Genomic DNA, 23,461 nt, shown 5'->3' on the forward strand with positions numbered 1-23,461 from the left:
TTAAAGCTGAAAGTATAGAAAATTATAAAGAAAATAAAGATCGGGTTTTCAATAATCCAGAAATAGTAACTTTTAACATTTTGCTGTGTATTTTATATATGTATATATATATATAAATGTATGATAGATAAATATACATGTATAGAGAGTGTACACATGTGTGTAAATTTCATGCTGTCTGAACTGTTTTTTTCTCCCAAATACACCGTGAAAGTGAAAGTGAAAGTTGCTCAGTTGTGTTCCACTCTCTGCAACCCCATGGACTATACAGTCCATGGAATTCTCCAGGCCAGAATACTAGAGTGGGTAGCCTTTCCCTTCTCCAGGGGATCTTCCCAACACAGGGATCAAAACCAAGAATCAAACCCAGGTCTCCCACATTGCAGGCAGATTCTTTACCAGCTGATCCATAAGGGAAGCCCATAATATACCATAAGCATCCTTTAATGTTTCCATGTCAGTATGCTTCCATCACAACATTTTGACATTTGCCTGGTATTTCACTGCTTACCATAATTTATATTAAAAAATCCATTTTTTTGGCTGCTTAGAATATTTCCAGGTTTTGATATTTTTAATAGTTTGTTTATTTGTGGCTGCACTGGGTCTTCATTACTGTGTATGGACATTCTCTATTGAGTGTGGGATATTCTCTAGTTGTGTGCGGGCTTCTCATTGCGGTGGCTTCTCTTGCTGCCGAGCGTGGGCTCTAGAGCGCAGGCTCAGTGGTTGTGGTACACAGGCTTAGTTGTTTAGCAGAATGTGGAATCTTCCCGGACCAGAGATCAAACCAGTGTCCCCTGCATTGGCATTGCAGTTTCTTAACCACTAGACTACCAAGGAAGCCTCAGATTTTTATTATTATCAACAATACTTCATACATAAATGTTGGGGCACAAATTTGCTTTGGGCTTGCATTATATTGTAAAAGTGGACCTTTTGGGCCAGAGAATATGCATCTAAGACTTTCGCTACATATTTGTGATAGTGGCCTCTAGACATGCAGTACTAACACAGTAGGAACATTGTGTAAGTTATTTCCCATACCTCATCACATTTTTAATTTATCCATTGCTAGTTTTGTTAATCCATCTCAAAGACTTTTACTGTTTTCTGTAGATGTTTTTTCACATATTAAGTACAAAAAGGAGAGGTGAGAAAATGAAACATCAGCCAAGTGCCTCATTTCTTTGCTTACTTTCCTTGCTTGTGTATTAGTTTGGTTTTCTCTCTTGTTCTGCTATAACCGTGTCTAGAAAACTCACACATAGCCAGCTTGACCAGTGAGGAAGTCCCTTTCCCTTCCCTAGAGCATGGCAGTGGGGTGCCCACAGATTCTGATATTACTTCCTGCTATTTTGGAAGCACAGTGATAAATGTCTACATTTGGGATTCCCTGGTGGCTCAGTGGTAAAGAAGCTGCCTGCCAATGCAGGAGACATTGGTTTGATCCCTGATCTGGGAAGATCGCACATGCTGTGGAGCAACTAAGCCCAGGCACCACAACTACTGAACCTGTGTTCTAGAGTGCAGGAGCCACAACGACTGAAGCCCAGCTTCCCTGGAGCCTGTGCTCTGCAGTAAGAAAAGCCACCCCACTGAGGAGGCAGTGCACAGCAACTAGAGGGTAGCCATTGCTCTCCACAACTAGAGAAAAGCCCGCATGACAAGGAAGACCCGCAACAGCCAAAAATAAATAAATAAAAATTTTAAATGTCTGCATTTATCAGTGTCATCAAACTTTTCCATTACCTGTCAAGTTTCAAATTCTTTCCTAAGGCCTGATTTCTTTCCTAAACACCTGGGTTGGTGTTTGTGACGTTGGCTACATTTCTCTTTATCTACTTTTTTGCACATTGTGGTCTACAGATGAACTGTGAGAAAGAGAGCCATATATGAAACTTTGCAAAAAAATTGGAAACCAAGAGACCAGGATTCTAATACTCCCTTTGCTAGTACTTCTAATACTCCCTCTGCTACCCACAGGTGCTCAGGTTACTTAGCCTTTGTTGGATCTTGCTTCCTCATTGCAGATAACTCTATATTGCAGTCCAGGGGTGGTGTGGTGGTTGCGGATGGAGAAGAAACTTATAGAAAGCCCTTATTAAATATGTACTTGTGCCAGATACTATGTATATGTTATCTCATGAATTAGACATTATTTGCTTCCATTTTAAAGATGAGGAATCTGAGATTCAGAGATATGAGTTAAATTTGCAATCCAGGGTTGCCTGACTCCAAAGACTTTTCAAGGTATGAGTATATAAACAATGATGGGAGTCTTTTCATTCATGTGTTAGTTCATTACTTAATGAATATTCAAGACCTACCAAGACTTACCAGGCACTGTGCTCAGGTCTAGGAATTCAGTGGGGAATCAATTAGATATGTTTCCTGCCTCATGAAGGTATCAGTCAGCTGAGGGGAAAAGAGACATTAAAAAGAAGACACAAGTACATGATTACCAATTGTGATTAGTACTGTGAAAAAAAAAGAGAGGATGGTGGGAAGGAATAACAGGGGAGACCTGATTCAGATTGAACAGGTCAGGGAAGACCTTTTTGAACTGAGACCCAGAAGATAACTAGGTATTAATCAGGCCAGAATGAGAAGAGCATTTCAACATTTCTGGGTGGGTGGAACTGCTGAAGGATAGAGAGCTGACCCAGCTGGTCCCCAGCAAGGCTCCTCAGGGTATGGAGATACCCCAATGATGGCCACAGCCAGCTTTCAAGAGAAGGGTTGTGGCCATGTCCAAGTATGTGGTATTTCCTTAATACGTTATGTATTGGGGAAAGTCCTGTCCAGACATGGAAATGGCCTCTCCCTTCCCTTGGAAATTCTGGCATGCCATCCAGTTTTGCAACTTCCCAACCTGTTGCCAATCAGCTTTGCTGACCTATTGGCCCCACACTTGGTAGTGAAGCTCATACTCTTGTTCCTCAATTGGTTCGCCATGTTCTAAGACCAGTAAGGCAGAAAACTGGGTCAGAGCATGTCTGGGAACTTTTGTTCACAAGTTATCTTCACTTTATACCTGGAATTTACACACCAAAGGTTCAGACATCCCAGAGAAAAGTTGCTTCACATTTTAACTAGCTGTATAATCATAGACTCAAGAAACCCAGCTTGCTTATTATATGGGATCAATATTCTGGACAACAGAGAAAAGGATTACATGCAATAATATTTCTGTATCCTGGAAGATGAAATTAAACTACATAGTTCCTTTGCATAATGAAAAAATAAACTGAGTGACATTTCTGGATTACAGAGAGAAGAGTGAAAATGAGTCACCCATTCCAGATAATGGAGGAAAGAACATGACTGGCAGCCCTAGGTAAGAGGAGATCCTTCTAGATGATGGGGAAGGATGAAGCTGATCAGAGGCAGGCAGCCCAGGTAAGGACACAAGCAACACCTTCAGCCCTCAAGAACCAGCAAACAGGAAGGAGCAAGAGCAGTGACAGCTTCCTTGTGTGCCCATCAAGCACAAACAGGGGAAGCTTTGCCTGAGGGGGAAGGTGCGCTGGGATCTGTTTGTTTCCAAGGCCTTCCTTCCACTGCTGCTCCATATGGCTTTGGGCCAGTGGGCCTCACAAAGTCTCAGATACCATGTGCTTAAATCACTTTTGTGACCCTCCCACCCCTTAAGTTTTCACAGTGACAAAGATACACGGTTAGCATCTCTGAACTACTCAGATGAAAGGACCTAGGAATCAGCGTCGGAGAAGGCAATGGCACCCCACTCCAGTACTTTTGCCTAGAATATCCCATGGACGGAGGAGCCTGGTAGGCTGCAGTCCCTGGGGTCGCTAGGAGTCGGACATGACTGAACAACTTCACTTTCACTTTTCACTTTCATGCAATGGAGAAGGAAATGGCAACCCACTCCAGTGTTCTTGCCTGGAGAATCCCAGGGATGGGGGAGCCTGATGGGCTGCCGTCTATGGGGTCGCACAGAGTTGGACACGACTAAAGTGACGCAGCAGCAGCAGCAGGAATCAGCGTGGAGATGCTGAGTGGGACAGTTTAGTCATTGAGACTATGAGGTGTTACCATCAGAAGGGGAATTAGTCATATCCAGTCTAAATCCTTCACTTACATAGTTGAGGAAACCGAGGCCTACAGATGGGGAAGTGAATGGTCCAAGGCCTCACAGGCAGATCATGGCAGACCTGGGATTAGTACCCAGAATCCCTGACTCCTAGACTGCTTTGTTAGGATGCCAGACTTGAAGCCATCTCAGAGAAGTAGAGACTAGCCTTCTGGAGGAAGCTTTTAGAGACGGAATGGAAGGAAGAAAGGAAATGAATATGTTAACACAATTAACAAAAGTCTCCTATGAATTAGACCCAGTGCCGGATGTTTCTATGTATTTTCAAACATTTAATCCTCTCAAAAATTCCCCTTGATGGAGATATTATTGCTATTTTACAGCTACTGAAACTGACTCAAAGTTTCAGTAACTTGTCTCAGGTTACACATGGCTGAGCCAGTGTTTGAACCCAGGTCTATTGAAAACACAGCCTGAGCTTCTCTACCTTAGCTGCCTGGAAACATCAATCGATTCTCAAGATCATCACTGAGGTGATAAAACCCAAGACAGAAATCAGGCGAGACTAGCAGCATCTGCCGTTTCCTGTGGTGAGTAGGAAAAAGAGCAGAGACCTCTTTCCTAGGGCATAAAGGCAAGGTGATGACTAAGGTATGGGCTTTCCGTGCTAATTTCAGAATTAGTATTTTTGTGATATTGTCATCTGCATAAATTTAGGGTCTCTGAACTTATTGTAGATATGGGTATCCCAGTGGTTATTTTCTTTTTGGTCTATGTATTCCCTCTGCTCTTATAAATAATATTTTTATCCCCACCTAAATCTTAAACTATTTATCCCCACCTAAAACTTACACTATTTGGTTTTTACACAGGTTATTTTAAAAATCTTGTGTATAATTTGTTTCTGAAAGTAAGTTGGCCAGTAACCATGAAATCCCTCCTAGTTATTACTGAAATCCTTCTCTGCCAGTTCTTTAAGAAATTAGATCATCTCCAGATGAGTTGTTAATAAAAAAATAAATGCGGTAGCCAGTAGCATAGATATCTTCGGGCTCTTGGCCAAAAAAGAAGCCATCTGTGTAAAAGAAAACAGGCTAACAATTTTGGACTCTGGTCTCTGTGGCCACATTGAGCATTGACCTCACTGTTAATTAACCCATATTAATTGTTTTGGGCGGGGGGTTGTGTTCTCTCAGCACGAAAACGTCTTTTCCCCATTCAAACCACGTGGGGTTAAAACGAAAAAACAAAAGCCAAAACTGCTCCCCACACCCAAAGCCCCTTCTGTCAGGGCTCCCAAGTAGACCCGTGAGAGCTGTTAGAGGGCTGAGAAGGACCGGTCATCAGCACATACCATACATAGGTGGAGGGCTTGTTATTCTCAGTTTCCCGCCTCAGAGAGGATACCCCTATTGTTTCTGAAAGTGCTGACCAGGACCCACACTTCCAACTAAAATTCCTCTACCCCTGCAGCAGCAGCAGCAGCAGCAGCCATAGATAAGTGTTTTGATGAATTGCAAGATGGACAGGTCTTACCATGCCCCCAGCCCTGCTGATACCAAACGCCTTTAAGATACAGCCTTTCCCATCCTAATCTACAAAGGAAACAGGAAAAAGGAACTTAAAACTCCCTGTGCTCAGACAGAAATTAGACTGGGACTGCCCGCTTCTGTGCTGTTCCTTCTTGCCTCTGACTTGTAAACAAGACCTAGGAGGACAGGCGAATGGAAAGTCACAAACCTCTGGGTGTTTGAAAGGATCCTTGGGACCTCATGCATGTCTGCGGAAACTGGATGGAGAGATTTGGGGAAGCATGGATTCTTTAGCCGGCTTAGTTCTCTGCGGAGTCAGCTTGCTCCTTTCTGGTAAGGTTTGGCTTTATTATTATTTTTTTTTTTTTAAGTTTTTTTTAACCGTGACTCTGGGCTCTCTCACCAACGCTTATTGCTGGTTAACAAGGGGCAGCTGTGTCACGGACTGTTTCTCTGTGAATCTCCATTCAGTAAATGGAAGGATTCACCTGGAAAGTCCTTGTGGTGTGAACTGATTTTTCTAGTTTCCCTTCTGGATTATTGCCCCCTGTGTCACCACAGATACTGTGGGGACTGACCAGGTCACTTTATTTGAAGAGACATATTTACTGTGGGACATTATTTTACTGCTCCTCATTCTAGCTTGTTTCCTTATTCGATACAAAAAAAGAAGAAACCTGGCTTTACCTGCTTCAGAGGAAATCTTCAGTCACTGAAAAAAAGTCAAATTTATGCTGAGAGTGATGGGGACCCACTTAAGGCACTGTACAGAGTGTCATTTTAAAAATGAGAACAAAAATGCTTTTCTATAAAGGTTTCATATTTGCATCCTATTTTATTCAAAGTGGTCAAATGCTAGGCTTTTTGGTTTTTTTTTTACTATAGATGGGGTCAGGGAGATAAGGGTTATATAATTTGTGTTTTATTTCAAAAACTATTTGGCATATAGTGATTTGTAGTCTTCACTGGCCCAGTGAAATGAAAGTTTAGGCAATTACCCAGATCACTGGCCTCAGGAGTGTATTGAAACCTATTGTGGGTTTAAGGAATGATTGGCCTGAGTATAGACTTAAGGTGTTTGGTGCTCAGATTCTCTAGATGGCGGCGTGGCTCCCACTTCACTTACCCTGTGGGATACCTATGAAAGTGCTATCAAATCACGAAATACAGATCACAGTGTAATGGCCATCAATCTCTCCCCTTCAGTTTGAAAGCATTAGAATTATTATAATGAAAATAGAATTGATATAGGAAATGAATTTGGGAAATTTTACTGAACTTAATGATGTGGACTATGTTAGGTATACTTGGATCAAATTCTACTAAGTATCTACTATACTATTTTATATTTTTCATGTTTCCAATATTATTAACTATTCAGAAATTAATCCAATAATATAACAGAATTGTATGGAAAGTAGTTTATAGCTCTTCAGTTTGTTGTCAGTAATCAATATATTGATATAGTAATATTTTAAGACTGAGTAACACAAACTGCTGGGAAATGAAAGATTATCTGAGATAGTTTCAGTATTTATGTAGAAAGTGTTTATATTCATGTGGAAATAATGTTGATTTCTCCAACAATATGCACGTTTAAGCCAAATAGTTGTCATAATTCCATTCTCAATTTGCTTTTTTTCTGTGTGACATCTATCAGTGACCTTGAAATCTGGAACTGCTTCTTTATCAGGGATTATAGTAATGCAAAGACCAGGGGTATATAGTGGCTCTGAAATACTTCTTTAGGTTAACTACTATACATACACACATACACAAAGACACACACTCTGTTTTAATTTTTTTCCCCCCATAGTGATTGTTATGGCACTTTGCAATACAGGCTTAGAAAACCCGTTGTAAAATCAAACAAAGCAGAAATTAACACAACATTGTAAAGCAACTATACCCCAGTTTTGTTTTAAAGTACTTTTAAACAAACACATATGCAAAAAAATTATGTGGCAAAACAGTTGCTCTGTGTCTAAACCTTAGGTTTCTTGAAAGTACAGCACTAACTTCAGCAGGCTGAGACTCAAGGAGAGGGGTTCCATGCTCTTGTTGAAAATGAAGGTTAACACCAGTAACGTGGGTTTCTGGAGTAGATCTGCTGTGCTAAATCCTAACTTACATTTTCCATCTAAGCCTCCATGAATATGAACACTGAAGGCTTGAGAGTTGCAACAGCAAGAATCCAGTATGATTATGTCTACAGGCATAGGATCCCATTCTTCCATCCAAACTCCACTGGTGGACTACAGTAATGGAGCAAGGGGCTCATGACTTACAGACTTATCTCTCTAGTTCAGTGAGTTGTTCCTCATTCCCTACTTCTGAACAGATAGAACTAAAAGAATGTCACGTTTGCTTCAGTGAAGGTGACTCTGGGTGGTAGATGCTAATGCATAAGAGGATGTATGTAACTTTTAGAAGACTTTTATCAAATCCACCTAGATTCTGGTAGATTTCCCCCAATGGAGGATCATGGCCAATACCAGCTTACAAACAAGTTCTCAGAAACATACTAGATTTCCCCTTCTCTCCCATTCTCACCAAACCAGGCTGCTCTCTGTAAAGCATTGTATAGAAAGAACAGCAATAAAACAAATCACTCTCTCTCTCTGCTTTATCATAATATGTCCTCTGTGATCAACATGATCCAATGGAAAGTCTCTATAGCATGTCGTCTTGCCTCTTTCCTGTCTCATTTGACATTCTGAGTAACAACCTGGGTTCAGAGATAGTGAGTATCTTTTCTGGAGTGGCGGAGGAGATTCAGTTCTAAGGTCAGGGAAGTGGTCACAGATGGAACCTCTTGATTGGGGTTGGTCTTAGAAGGCTAGTAGCAAGCCTGAGTAATCAAGGGTGGAGGTGTGGAAGCTAGGATCAGAGACACACCTGGAAATTATTCTCAGAGGGAGGTGCTTTGCCCTCTCCCCAGATTCTCTCCTAATCACTGTCTTTGGGAGTTCTGAGCCTCTCCCTTTCAGTCCTACCCTGTGAGAACTTCCTTCGAGAGTTTGGTTCTTTTAAAACATCTCTCCTGGAGAGAAGGACTTGTCCAGTTCATCTCAGAAGACTATACTATATATTCTCGAGGGATTCAGATGGGTGAGCTCCAGGTTTTTCTGACATTATCAATTCATCTCCTGGAACTTTATTCCTAAAAAAATGTGTGTGATTGTGTCACCAATTCATTCCCTATAGATGGTTTGTTGGTTAGAGCACAGAATCACGACTCAGATAGATTTGTCTAAGCTGAAACAAAGCCAGAAGATACCACTTCAAAATAGATAAATGTCAAGTTACACATTCAGTTCAGTTCAGTGGTTCAGTCGTGTCCGACTCTTTGCGACCCCATGAATCGCAGCACACCAGGCCTCCCTGTCCATCACCAACTCCCGGAGTTCACTGAGACTCACGTCCATTGAGTCAGTGATGCCATCTAAGCCATCTCATCCTCTGTCATCCCCTTCTCCTCCTTCCCCCAATCCCTCCCAGCATCAGAGTCTTTTCCAATGAGTCAACTCTTCGCATGAGGTGGCCAAAGTACTGGAGTTTGCATTGGGGTTCAATAAATAGATTATGTTCAGTGTCAGAGAGATCTGGTGTGTTGAGAGCTCTATGGGTGACATCTAAGTTTTGGTGATACACAAAATTTACAGGAGCCAACACGTCCTTTACTTGCTAAAATGGTAATACGTGGCTGTAAACTGTTTGCTTAGTAAAAATATAAGATCTGACTTAGAGATGGCAATTGCTTCAATCTACTGCTCAAAGCATACCCATTAAACACTGGTGACACTAAGAAATTTGACAGCAAACAGAGTAGACAGGCAGAAGGAAAAGTGGTTTAGACACTTTGTCATATGAGCACATATAGTCAGGAGAGAAGAGATGAAGGAGCAGTATTTTCATGGGTTTCCATTTAGATGACACCATAGATTGATGCTGTATTTCTCCAGGTCTGGGATGCAGGGGCTGAGGGACCTGCACAAAAGATAGTTTGACTTTAGTGGTAGAAACTTTCTAAAAGCCGGATCACCGTCCCCCTGAGGAGTGAGTTCCCACTCTGAGGAGGGATCAGGTTGGATGATGGATAGATTTAGGAATGTGAAAAGAGGATCCTTTTCATTTCACTATCGGTGGCTTCTCATTGATCACTTAGGAGGTAGATAAGGGTTCCGAAGAGCCACCAAGATCTTTGCCCACTGAAATCAAACTGGGTGTGTTTTCTGAATGTGGACCCAGCTACACTCACTTTACACTAAATTGTAACTCAATCAACTTGGCATAGGAGAAGAAAAAGCACATGCCCTTGGGCTGTGATGACTTTTTGAAGCCACTGCTCTGAGACTGAGGTGGAGCTCATCAAGAAGGCAGGAGAAGGAATCTGGAGTATGGATTGTGAGGTTACACACCTGGTTGTTGTTGTTTAGTCACTAAGTCATGCCCAACTCTCTTGTGACCCCATGGACTGTAGTCTACCAGGCTCCTCTGTCCATGAGATTTCCCAGGCAAGAACACTGCAGTGGGTTGCCATTTCCTTCTCCAGGGGATATTCCTAGCCCAGAGATCAAGCCCAGGTCTCCTGCATTAGCAGGCAGTTTATTTACTACTGAGCCAACAGGGACTCTCTTACACACCTGGAGTTAAGCTCAAATTGGGTGACCATGGACCAGTTATTTGACTGCTCTAATACACAGTTTTCTCATCTTTTACAGTTGAGAATACTTTTGACCCCTAGAGTCATTATAAACATCAAGTGTGATAATGCATATGCATTAGTCAGCCAGTAAGAACTCTCTTAGCAAGTGAAGCTAGTATAATTGAAAGAGAACTGTTGCTCTGAGGACCACTGTGCTTGTTTAAGAGCGGTCTAATCTTTTCCAGGTGGAGGGGGTCACTTACTACTCATAGAAGCAGTCTCCTTCTAAAACCCCTCAACATTAGCTGGTTCCTCAAATTTCGTACTGGTCTCTCCCAGTACGAAGCCAGAACACGGCCTGTTTTCTGGTGCTCTCTCTCACCTATCCCATTCATGGCTGTTCCACTTCAGCCACGTCCTTCTCCACGAATGCTGTATATTTTCCTCTTGGCTCTTGTTCATGCTGTTCTATCCATTTGGAAAAGACATCCTCTATGCTTGCTCTGCAAACAAAATTCAACTCAGTTTGCCTAGGCCAATTCTTCATGATGTTCTTCTCCTAATTCTGAGTTCCCTTACCACACAGGCTGTGTCTTTGAACTCTGGGCACGTGGATTTAGCCCAGTTAACCTCTAACATCTTTGTTAGAGGTATTGTTTCTTTACTATTCTCCATAGTGCTTGGAGTTTAATATGCCACAGTAAGAAACTTTTGGTATGCCACAGCAGACCTGAAAAAAAGAGAGAAAGCATTTGTTGTTATACGAAGGGTTTTTAAACATTGAAATAATAATAACAGTAATAATCAATTTCATATATGTATTGAAAGTAGTAATCACTCATATCTTAAAACGTTGGCTTATGTTAAATATCTGATGTAAATAAGGTCAAAAGAAAGTCCCTTTCTTCTCTCAGGTGTGAAACATGAAAGGTATACTCATGAAAGTGGGTTTAACAAGAGCTTTACCTAATACTATGTATTGTATGATTGCTGAATATTACTTTAAAGATATGCATAGTTTTTATTTAATAGATATTTATTGAGTTATTGCCTGCCCATATTCATTCATTCACTCAACTATCATTTCAGTCAGTGAAGACACATTGAGGACTTACTTTGTACCAAATATTGTATTGGATACCAGGAATGCAGAAAAAAGGATGAATCATTTTTTTTCCCCTTGCTAAACTCACTTTTTGGTAGGAAAGATAAATACAGGAGAATAAATTATAAGATGCTATGATAAATACTATAATTATTGTTGTTTTTCAGTAAAGTCATATCTGACTCTTTGCAACCCCATGAACTGCAGCATGCCAGGCTTCCATGTCCTTCACTATCTCCTGAAGTTTGCCCATACTCACGTCCATTGAGTCGGTGATGCCATCCAACCATCTCATCCTCTGTCACCCCCTTCTCCTCCTGCCCTCAATCTTCCCCAGTATCAGGGGTATATAAAAATCTAGCTTTTCAAGAGCTGTAAAAATACTTATTGGATTCAGTAATTTAAAAAATGCAATTCTAAAATCCAAATTAAACATAAGTGACTAAAACCATATAATGCTAACTTCATTGCTAAATTTGTATGAATATAATTTAATATTGAAAATAATCTGTAGGTTAGATTTTCCTCACTTTCCCAGAACTCCTAAATAATAATGAATATTGCCCCATATTATGGCTGATGTAGTTATGAGTTACTCATGGCCAAATGATTTTAAAACAAAGTAGATAAAAAGGAAAAGGGAAGAAAGAATTTCCCATCAGAAGGAGCACAGAGTGTGAAACAGCAGGGCAAGCTCAGGGAAGTTGAGTAAGGCTAGAATGTAGGGAGGAGGTGGTGAATTAAGGTTGGGTTCAAGTCAGGAAGGGCCTCATTGGCCATATTAAGTCATCTGTACCTCTTTTCTGTACATGTGGAAATTTAGTGTGGTGTTTGTTCTAGTGTATCTGATTTACGTCTTGGAAAATTCACTCTGGTAAGAGTGTGGAGCATGTATTGACACGGCAGAGATTTAGGCCTGGACCAGTTTGGCTTCTCAATTCTCCAGGCAGGAAGGCCCGGATGAGGAGGGGAATTGAAAGTGTTTAGGCGGTGAAACTGTAGGGACTGGTGATAGGTTGTTTATTGGAGGTTGTGGGAAGAGAAGGTGGTGAATAAACATTGCTCCAGGCTTCTGGTTTGGGTGATGGTGCTGCCATTCACTGTGCTGGGAAACATGACAGAAGGAACCTGGTTGATGACAGGCTGGCAAGAAACAAACAATTATTTTGCACGTGTTGATTTTGAGTTTCCATGTTAATGGTGGATATTTAGCAAAACTGGGCTATCTGGGTCTGAAACTCAGAAGAGAACTGGGCAAGGGACTGAGACAGAGGAATCTTTGTGTATAGTAAGTAAGGTCCTGGACATGGACACATACTGAGATTTAAGTGAAGAGAAGAGAAGAGAAGGAGGAGATAGCCTAGGGTTCCGTGAAGAAGCAGTCAAGGAGCTGGCAGGAGAGGCCAACCCAGACAGATTCCTTTCCTGGGATTTCAGAGAATTGGCGTTGCTGTGGCCAAGAAGGAGAGAGTTTAAAGAAGGGGACGATAAGATGGGGCAGCAGGGTGACAGCATCCCCGCTTGGCCTGGGGGCACCAGACTGCAGGTGTGTTGTTTCACAGAGAGCCAGCTGCACTGACAGCACAGCTGAGCCGGAGCTGGGAGGGATGGCGGAGGGTCAGCTGGCATCTCTCCCAGCCTTCAGGAAGGGGAACGTCTAAAGTTGCCTCCCTTAGTTCTGGAATTTTAAACTGATAACCCAATTCCCACCAGTCTAGTCAGACCATTCCTTAATTCTCGTCACATGTGCAGAATGCTTTTTTAGATCAAGACTTGCCTGCTTTCCTCTACATCCCTCCCCCGTTGCCTCCTTTTGTCACTCCGGGACTCTGACCACCCTTCTCCCTTGTTCCTTCCCAAAGGCCACAGGGACAGGTGTGGTCACATGAACCTGCCAGACGGGCAGAGTCCTGACCCTTTTTAACAAAGCTGTTGATTAGTGGGAGTGCGTTCCCACTGCCTAGAGGTGCCATGTCTAACATGGTAGGCACACTTAACAGACAGAGGGAGAAAAAACCTAAAGATGAGCCACGGGAGCCCATCAGGCAGCCAGCAGAGGGACACGTGGGCGGCTGCTGTTTGTTCCCTGCTGGTCACAGCCCCCTGCCCAGGACTTGACCAGTGAGGTGTGTGTAGCAGGCACACCCATCTCAGCAGATCTGTCAGCTTTCCCGCTTTTGTTAGAGGGTGATATCATGCTTCCTGGGGGGAGCACTAGAAGACAATGCCCGGCCACTTTCCTCCAGATACAATAGGCGGAGTCAGGAAGGCAGTATTGACATTGCTGGGGCCGGGGAGGCACTCGCTGCTCCACGGCCGTCAGATGGTGAACCAGCTTAACCTTGGCACATGGAGCCTGGGTTGTGCAAGGCGTCTGGCTCCAGAGCCAAAGGGGACTCCACCCCAGGGACAGAAGTCCTGTAGACATCTGGGAATCTGAGATGGCCCTCGAATTCCCATCCCCTTGTCAAAAAAACAACCGTAAAACAACAACAGGACCAGGAATAACAAAAATGACTACCATAGGCTGAATGTCATCATGTGCCAAGAGTTTAATATGACTTTTAATATCTTACAATAATCTCATACAATTGGTATTATTATTTGTTTGTTTAATATAGATGGTGAAACTGAGGCTCACAAAATGTTAGTGACTTCACTAAGGTTAAACTATTGTGGACATTCATTATCTGGGACTGCCCAGCATTCCTGTTTTTCAAAAGCCACCAAGCGTTCCCTCCAGTGATGGGACTGCCAATCACTGATCCGTGTACTGTCAGTCTGATGACAGTGGTTGGTTCAGATGGAGGATGTATGACCCAATAGGGCCACATGGACTGTCCTCTGGGAATTTTTGAGCAAGATGTTCTCTTTCTTCAGTGAGGACACTCTTCACTTGGAGCCATCAGCTTCCTTGGGTGCTTCAAGGAAGCTAGTCTTTGGTAGAACAGAATAAGGGCAGGAACAGAACACAGCCCAGACAGGCAGTCCGGAATTATCTGAGCTCTAGATCAGAGGCCTATCCCAGCCCCTTCCAGTTATGTGAGCCAGCTACATTTCTTTTCTTGTGCTATTTTGAGTTGTTCTCTGTCTCTCGAAAATGAGTAGTCCTGAGCGACCACATGATCTCAGTAGGATTGATGGAGGCAAGAGTTAAACTCAGAATGACCTGAACCCAAACTCTGGGCTTTTTAAAACACTTCACTGTGCTGTCTTCCAACTAGTGTTTCATGGTCACCTCAAGCTGGTTCACAGAAAATGAGACTCATAGCAGTACTGCTTACAGTACTTATTCACGTGCTTTGTGGTCAGTCATGTCCAACTCTTTGTGACCCCATGGACTGTAGTCTGCCAGGCTCCTCTGTCCACGGGGCTTTCTAGGCAAGAATACTGGAGTGGGTTGCAATTTCCTCCTCCAGGGGATCTTCCTGACCCATGGATCAAACCCATGTCTCTTGCATCTCCTGCATTGATGGGTGGGTTCTTTGCCACTAGCGCCACTTATTCAGTATCAGTATCAGTTCAGTTGCTCAGTCATGTCTGACTCTTTGTGACCCCATGGACTGCAGCATGCCAGCCTCCTTGTCTATCACCAACTCCCAGAGTTTACTAAAACTCATGTCCATTGAGTTGGTGATGCCATCCAACCATTTCATCCTCTGTCATTCCCTTCTCCTCCCACCTTCAATCTTTCTTAGCATCAGGGTCTTTTCAAATGAGTCAGCTCTTCTCATCACATGGCCAAAATACTGGAGTTTCAGCTTTAGTATCAGTCCTTCCAATGAATATTCAGGACTGATTCCCTTTAGGATGGACTGCTTGGATCTCCTTGCAGTCCAAGGGACTCTCAAGAGTCTTCTCCAACACCACAGTTCAAAAGCATCAATTCTCCAGCGCTCAGCTTTCTTTATAGTCCAACTCTCACATCCATACGTGACTACTGGAAAAACCATAGCCTTAACTAGACGGACCTTTGTTGGCAAAGTAATGTCTCTGCTTTTTAATATGCTGTCTAGGTTGGTCATAACTTTTCTTCCAAGGAGTAAGTGTCTTTTAATTTCTGCAATCACCATCTGCAATGATTTTGGAGCCCAGAAGAATAAAGTCAGCCACTGTTTCCACTAGTTCTCCTTCTATTTGCCATGAAGTGATGGGACTGAATGCCATGATCTTAGTTTTCTAAATGTTGAACTTTAAGCCAACTTTTTCACTCTCTTCTCTCACTTTCATCAAGAGGCTCTTTAGTTCTTCTTCACTTTCTGCCATAAGGGTGGTGTCATCTGCATATCTGAGGTTATTGATATCTCTCCCTGCAATCTTGATTCCAGCTTGTGCTTCATCCAGTCCAGCGTTTCTCATGATGTTCTCTGCACGTAAGTTAAATAAGCAGGGTGACAATATACAGCCTTGATGTACTCCTTTTCCTATTTGGAACCAGTCTGTTGTTCCATGTCCAGTTCTAACTGTTGCTTCCTGACTTGCATACAGATTTCTCAAGAGGCAGGTCAGGTGGTCTGGTATTCCCATCTCTTTCAGAATTTTCCAGAGTTGATTGTGATAAATTCACATAGTTCAAGGGGAAGATTTTAAAAGATACTACTTTAAATATACACTGTATGGTGTGGGTATATAACGAGCACTCAGTAAAAATCTGATGTTCTTTTTTACTTATAAACAAAGCTAGAGGCGCTTATGTCACTTAATGTCCATCTTTTCAAAGCACATCTCTATCCATGAGGGTAGGCAATTCATTCTATGCCAGATGGAGCTCCCCACCTTTCCTTGAGGTAACTCCCTGTTGTTGAGTTACTACCCCACTGCCTCCTTTTGTCCTAAGCCTGGCCTTGTCTCAGAACAAGGGGAGAAATCCTTAGAGCTGTGTGTTCTTGGGCTCTGGCTAAAAATCTGGAGTGTCAGGTAGGGAGTTCCTTCCATGGCCCTACCAGCTGGCAAGGTGGTGCTCCCCATTTTTTCTCCTGCCAGCCCCCAATTTCCTCTTTTCTCACTTTTCTCCTAACTGAAAAGTGTCTCTAGGATGCTTTGCTCTAGATTGTTCCCACCTCATTTATCCCAAACCTATGAATTCCTCGTTCTTGAAAATCTTACGTGGCATTGTCAATTCCCAGTGCAGTGTGCCTCACTTCAGACTAAGTTCATTCCTGGTAGATGATTTGGGAAGTGATCCCAGGGAGCAAGAATGAGGGGCTAGGGGAATGGAAGCGTACAAGCATGTACTGTCATGTTGGCCACTGACTCAAAAGCCTGGTGAAGTGAAACGTTAGTTGCTCAGTCGAGTCTGACACTTTGCAACCCTGTGGGCTGCATGTAGTCCACCAGGCTTCTCTGTCCATGGAATTCTCCAGGCAAGAATACTGGAGTGGGTAGCCATGCCCTCCTCCAGGGCATCTTCCTGACCAAGGGATTGAACCTGGGTCTCCTGCATTGCAGGTGGATTCTTTACCATCTGAGCCCCCAGAGAAGCCCCAAATGCTGGTGCTCCACACCTTCTAAGGAGCCTCATGAAATGTAGCTCTGGGCCTTCATACTTTGCTTTCCTTCCCTTTGTTCCAGTCTCATGTAGACGCAAGAAGCCGATAAGTTACTGGGGTCCTGCGCTGTTGTGCCAGAAAGTCCCAGGGGAGGAAGTGTGAGATCCTCCCACAGGCTCTGAGTGAGCTACTTTGAGGTTCCATCTGCTCAAAGCTGATGGAGGCCTGCTCAGAAGTGATTGCAGAAGCATTGGAGCTAAAGTGGGAATGGGGAAGATTTGCATTGGTCTCCAAGAGGTGTTGGATACAGGCACCCTTGCGTTTGTCCCTGACATAGAACTTAGAATATTAAATCGCAATTTACAGTGTACTTGATGGTTTTCCCACTAGGCTACGAGCTGAATGACACATTAGCATTCTCTGCACCAAATATAGTATCCTGGCTGCAAGAAAAATGCTTTAATAACAGTTTTGCATCGGATTCAGTGTTCTGACCAGTGCTTCCCCAAGTGTCCTAGATACACTATTGCTGGCCTGAAAGATGATTTTATGTGATGCAATTTAAACAGAGCATTTTTAATTATGAAATTAATATGTGTATATAGATATATGTGTGTATAGATGTTGTGTAGTTGCTAAGTTGTGTATGACTCTTTGTGACTCTATGGACTGTAGCTTCTTCTGTCTGTGGAATTTCTTAGGCAAGAATACTGGAGTGGGTTGCCATTTCCTTCTCCAGGAGACCTTCCCGACCCAGGTTGAACCCAAGTCTCCTGCTTAGCAGGTGGATTCTTTACCACTGAGCCACCTGGAAAGTCCATATGTGTGTATATATCATAACAATCATGTACTTTCATGAGTATTTTGGCATTATATGAGGCTAAGAAAAAAAAGATGAATTAACTTAAAGAGAATGGTTAATAGAATAATTATTATACAAGTCTCATGTAGACTCAGCAAAAATCATGAAAATACTGTCTAAATTAATGCAATTTGAGAGACACTGCTCTTAAAGAATGAAGTAACCAATACTTTTTTAGAACTCTATGTGTGTGTTCAGATTAAAAATGGAAAAGTAATTTGGGCACATAAATAATACTAATGGATTAAGCAGAAGGGAGTCTCTTGGTGATCAACCTGTCTCAGAGGACTGACTTAGACTCTATTCTTGCTCCTCTTAGGAAACCTGGAAAGGGGACATTTATTAATAAATTACAGTTAAGACCTAGTTTACCCCTTGGGCACCCTGAGCATTCCTCAAAAAAGGCCCAGCAGTCAGCATGCGAAGTAGTGGGCAGTGGCCAAAGTGGAGGAACAAGTAGGTCAGTTATATGCATTCATTCAAGCAAACATTTAGTGAGCCCTTTCTGTGTGTGGGGAATCTGCTGGGCATTCAAGTTACAAACATGGTTAAGAGAGGGATCTGACCTCAGGTGGCTTTTAGTCTGGCAGGTGAGAAGCTCTGCTCTGTTAGAGGCAGATGGTGCGCGTAGGGAGTATCGAGGCTGGAGGGAGTTATTCTGGAAGAAAACATGGGTCTCACCAAGAGGGCGACGTTTGAGAAGGATGAGCAGGATTGTGCCTTGTGGAAAATCAGGAGTGGAAGTGAGGAAGAAAGGTGTTCTAGGCCGAGGAAGAAGCATGAAAAATGAGGGATAAAAAGTTTAAGAAATGTTTGTGCAATGGTTCTATGTGGCTACCCTGTAGGGTACAAAGACCGAAGCTGGGGAGGTGGACTGGGGAGAAGGTAACTGGGCTTGAGGTTGGCTGAGTGGGCAGGGTCAGAGTCAGTTATGGGAGTTGTCAGGATATGGGATGAAGCCCTGTGAGGGGGTGACATTGCCAAAAAGAGGAGAAAGGGTTTGTTTCGGGAACACCTATGTCAAGGGGTGATGTGGGTGGAGGAAGAGGAAGCTGAAGGCGACAAGCCAAAGGAGGAGGGAGTTTCTCATCTACATCAAAATGTACAAAGGCAGGAGCCAGGATCACGAGAGAGACTGGAGAATTTGGCAGTTAGGTATTGCTGCTAAGCATTTCTAGTGGATGGGCAGGGCCTGGGTTGAAGAGTAAGCGGGAGGTAAGGAAATGGAGTAAGCAAGCCTAGATTCCTCTCTGGGAGATGTCCCATGTCACGGCAGCTTCCTGTTTCTGTGTGCTTTTCTGTAAAGTTGATTCTAGGCTGATCTAGTAGAAGGGTGAGGTGCCCTCTGCCATTGTTGGCTCAGGGTGCTAGGAGGATATGCCAAGGTTTGAAGGAAAGAGAGAAAACCTCTTCCATCACAGGTATTCTCCCCTTCCCATGGATGTTGTCTCAAATTGCCTGAATTAGATAATTATTTTAATTTCAAAAATGTTTGGTAATGGAGGTACACAGGGGAGCCACACACCACTACCTGGAATGAGGAATATTAGAACCGACAAAGACTCAAAAGATTATCTAATCCAGGGTTATTGAATTGTTTTCTCACACAATACTAATTCCAGGAGAATTGTTGAATTCCACCCCCCCCCTTTTTTTTTAGTGTAACGTGGAGCTAATGTTTGATACCTTAAGTAATACTGTTTTGATTGAACCTGCTCCTTTTACAGATACTGAGGCCCCGGGAGTTTAGCACTTTGCACAAGCTTACTCAGCTCATTAGAGGCCATTTCTTCACTTTAGCAGGGAGTGTGGAAAGCAATATAAATTAGATGTATTGTTTGGTCAGACTGCCTGGGCTTCCATTCCAGTTTTACCATAGAATTGGTTAGCTATCGCTGTGTAACAAACTACTCCCAAAACCTGTTGACTAAACCAACATTTATCATTCCTCACATGTCTTTGTGCGATTTGCGGTTCACCTGATGTGTGCTGAGTACCGCTCGGAGGTTCTGCTTCAGATTGCAGCAGCTGCTGCAGCTCTGCCTCTTGCTGTAGGTGTGCCAGTTGTCTGGGTGACCTGCTCACATGTATCTCATCCTTCTTGGATCAGCCCGGGGGGTGTTGTTCTAATGGTGATGTTAGAAACACAAGAGCACTAAGTAGAAACAAATGAACAAGTGAGTCTTCTCAAGGCTTAGGCTATGAACTAGCACACTGTCATTCCCTAAGTCAAGGTCTGGGAACTACGTTCTGCCCATGGTGTGGCCAAAGCAAGGGAATGATGCAAAAGGGAGCTGAAGATTGGGGGTCAACAATTCAATCTACTACAGCTACTACTAGCTTTGCACTGTGGTGCAAGTTACTTGTTTTCATCTGAAAAACAAGCATCATAAAAAAAAAAAAATGAAAAACAAGCATCATAATAGTACTTACCTTTTGGGGCTTGGGGAGGGGGAATTAAATGAATTTGTTCATGTAAACCATTAAGACCAGCACTTACACTTAGAAAACACTAAGTAAATACTAAGATTGCCACTAATTTTATCCACCTACCCATCACCATCCATGCATGATGGAGGATATTTGGGGTCTTTGCCACCAGAGTGGCTATGGAAGGTTTCGGGTTGACTTGATGAACTAGCTCAGCATCAGCCATTTCCCACCAGCAGAAGGGCTCAGAGGAGTGATCTTCTGAAAATCCTCCAAACCACTCATTTATAAAGTCCTCTCTTTGTCTTCTAAGTGATTATATGGCCTCTGGCAGCTTGGGCTGGCTTGGTGCTGCCCTGTTCTCCCAGCCTCCGCACCACATGCCCCTCCCCCGCAGTGTATCTCTCACACCCAGAGTCAGCAGAGATTTTCACACAGACCATCTGCCAGGAGGTGTGGAACTGGAGCCAGAAACACGTAACAGCTGCAGAAGCTCAGCTGTATTCCAAGGCCTGTAGTAATCTCACAGCAGTCCTGGACACAGCCCTGACCACTGACTGGCTCTAGAGTACACAAGCCTCAGCAGAGTGTGATTCCAATGTGAGTAATACATGAATTCTGCCAGCTCCTTCTGGAATCAAACAAAAAACTGGTTTCTTTTTTTTTTTTTTTTTTTTGCCATTTGGGGGAAAATCATTCATTGCATCACTGTCTTCCCATTAAGTCTGGGAGAGCCAGTGACTCAAGCTAACTTCTGCTAGAGGCTCTCTTCCTCTCCTCGAGGCTGCTTCCTGATGAAACTCATGGTTTAGGACCCCCCACCAAGCCCACCTTTCACCTTGACAGGTGGTATTATGTGCCACATGAATCTAGACTGTGCAGTAGTGGGGTAACTGTGTGACCGTAGGCAAGTCATTTCACCTTCCTGTAGAATGGGGATAATAGTATTACCACACCAAAGAGTTGTGAGGATTATATGATACAGGTAGGTCAAATGCTTAGCCAAGTGCGTGTTCATAAAAAATGCTCAATAAATATTAGCTATCATTATTTCTTCTGTCTCCCTATGCCACTAGCTATTACTCCTAGGAGCACTCTTGTCTCCAAGATATTGTATAAATGTCACTCTGTTCTATTCCATCCCACTTTGTCTTATCTCCTTCCTTCCTAATCCATTCTAGTCTTTAGTATTATTTGAGCTCTTACTCTGTGCTTAACACTGGTCCAGCAAGTATAAAGATGAATGAAACAAAGTCTGTGTTGCTATGGAGGTTGCTGTTGGGATGTTTAAGTTGCAGATGGTCGTACAGTAGGTTCTTCTTACTCATGGTAGCTGTATTCTGTAAACCACCAAAACTGAGTTAGATTTCTGCAAGTCCAAATGTTTTTGTGACCTGATCAATGCATAACCCAGTTTTGCATTTGTGTGTATTGTTTTTGCCAACAAAAATTGTAAAAATGTGAAAAAGTGGCACCAAATAAACCATCCAGCGGACACTGGTTTTCTGTTTGAGAGCCCAGTAGAACAATGCCTTGTTTCACCTCAGTCGGGAACAGATGTGTCTGATGACTCAGGGTTTTCCCTGCTCTGCCTGTGTGTTCAGGTGACTGGGAAGGCAACATGAGTATCAATTTTGAGGTTATAAATAAATTATAGGCAAATTCATAAATATAGAATCAACTAATGATGTGTGCGTGCGTACTTGGTCATATCCAACTCTTTGCAACCCATGGACTGTAGCCTGCCAGGCTCCTCTGTCCACGAGATTCTTCAGGCAAGCATACTGGAGTGGGTTGCCATTTCCTCTTGCAGGGGATCTTTCCCGCCCAGGGATTGAACCCATGTCTCTTGGATCTCCTGAATTGGCAGGCAGATTCTTTACACTGAGCCACCTGGGAAGCCCAACTAATGATGAGGATAGACTGTTCATACACGAATGCATAAATGACGCAAACTGCACTAAAGTTTCCATAGACGCACAGGGGAAGCACGGGAGAGACAGCAACGGATTCCTTCTGGGGCAATTGGGGTCCTTTGGCTGGAATCAGACTTTCAAACGCAAGAGGGCATTTCTTTCTTCTTCTTTTTTTTTTTTGAGATGAGCAAATTTAATTTTTTGAATTGTTGTATAATTGCTTTATAATGTTGTGTTAGTTTCTGCTGTACAACAAAGTGAATCAGCTACATTTATCCCCTCCCTTTTGAGTCTCCCTCCCACCACTGCCCACCCCCTATCCCACTAGGTCATCGCAGAGCACCGAGAGGGCATTTCTGACAGCAGGCAGTAGAGATGGAAGCATGTGGCTGGGTACAGCCAAATCGGTCAGATTAGGGCTTGTGGGTAGCAGGATTTCTGTGTACTGTGTAGCCCAGATGTGACTGGATAGCTTGCAGCAGGCCTCTTCTCACCCACATCCAGTTAGAAGCAAGACTCAGCACTCTGAGATGCCAAACAAGGTAAAACGATCCAACTCTGTGGCATCAGCAAGTAACAAAGCGCTTTCGCTGGGTCAGAGGAGAAGACGATCTGTGTTGTCCAGTGTGTAAAATAATAAATTCAGGAGTCGACAACTCCCCTTTCCTCTGGCTAAATTCCTCTCCAGCTCCAAGCCTCCTTGTTTCTCCTCCCTGCCTCCCACAGCCTCTACTCTTCCAGGCAATTCCACTTTGCATACGTCACTCTGCAATACAACAGCCAGCCTGGGGATCCAGCCCTTCTCCTCTGGAATCTTAGCAGAGATCCTGTATTGTTCCTCAAGTTTGGCTTTCAGGAATTTCCTCTTCCCTCCATTCCTCACTCCATGGGGATTATTCAAGTATTTGTCCAGTGAAATATTTCCTCCATATTTTGGCATAAGTACAAGGTCCCAGGTGAGTTACCACTTCCCATCACTGCCTCTACCGGTCATTCCTGACAGATAAGTCATGGTAGACATACATTTTTTTCAGGTTGATATAAATCTTTTTTTCCCCAGTTTTATTGTGATATTGACATTCAACATTGTATAGAGGTTTCTGCAGTTTTTAAAGAGCCCAGTCCAGGCCCTAACCACAGTAGATATTCAATAAATGAATAGGTTTCTGCTAATCTGATTTGGGGGAAAGTTACATTTTTGTCATATTTTCTTCTACAAAACAGATACATAATTTTAACTACTATAATTTTCTTATGTATTTCTCAGCAAGATTTTGTAATTTTCATCACATTCAGTTCTAAACATTTCTTCCTAACAATTCTCATCAAAAGATGTTGCTTTCTAGAATCTTTACAAGAGCAGCTATAACTGATTCACTTTGCTGTACAGCAGAAACTAAAACAACATCATAAATTAACTAT

General features: G+C 43.0%; 1 protein-coding gene across 2 annotated transcripts in view; it reads left to right on the plus strand.

Moving 5' to 3' along the window:
* The first annotated feature begins 5,332 nt into the window (after positions 1 to 5,332).
* The window catches only part of TEK (TEK tyrosine kinase, endothelial), a 103,366-nt gene continuing 85,237 nt past the window's right edge, over positions 5,333 to 23,461 (plus strand). Inside the window, exon 1 of one of the 2 annotated variants that reach the window (XM_010853334.1) lies at positions 5,333 to 5,922. In XM_010853334.1, coding sequence (XP_010851636.1) covers positions 5,871 to 5,922 — 52 coding nt within the window. In that variant the 5' untranslated portion in view covers positions 5,333 to 5,870. The remainder of the gene's footprint in view (positions 5,923 to 23,461) is intronic. The other variant, XM_010853335.1, reaches the window with a different exon arrangement.

This window comes from Bison bison, unplaced genomic scaffold (genome assembly GCF_000754665.1).
Source record: "Bison bison bison isolate TAMUID 2011002044 unplaced genomic scaffold, Bison_UMD1.0 scf7180017864326, whole genome shotgun sequence".
Lineage (NCBI taxonomy): Eukaryota > Metazoa > Chordata > Mammalia > Artiodactyla > Bovidae > Bison > Bison bison.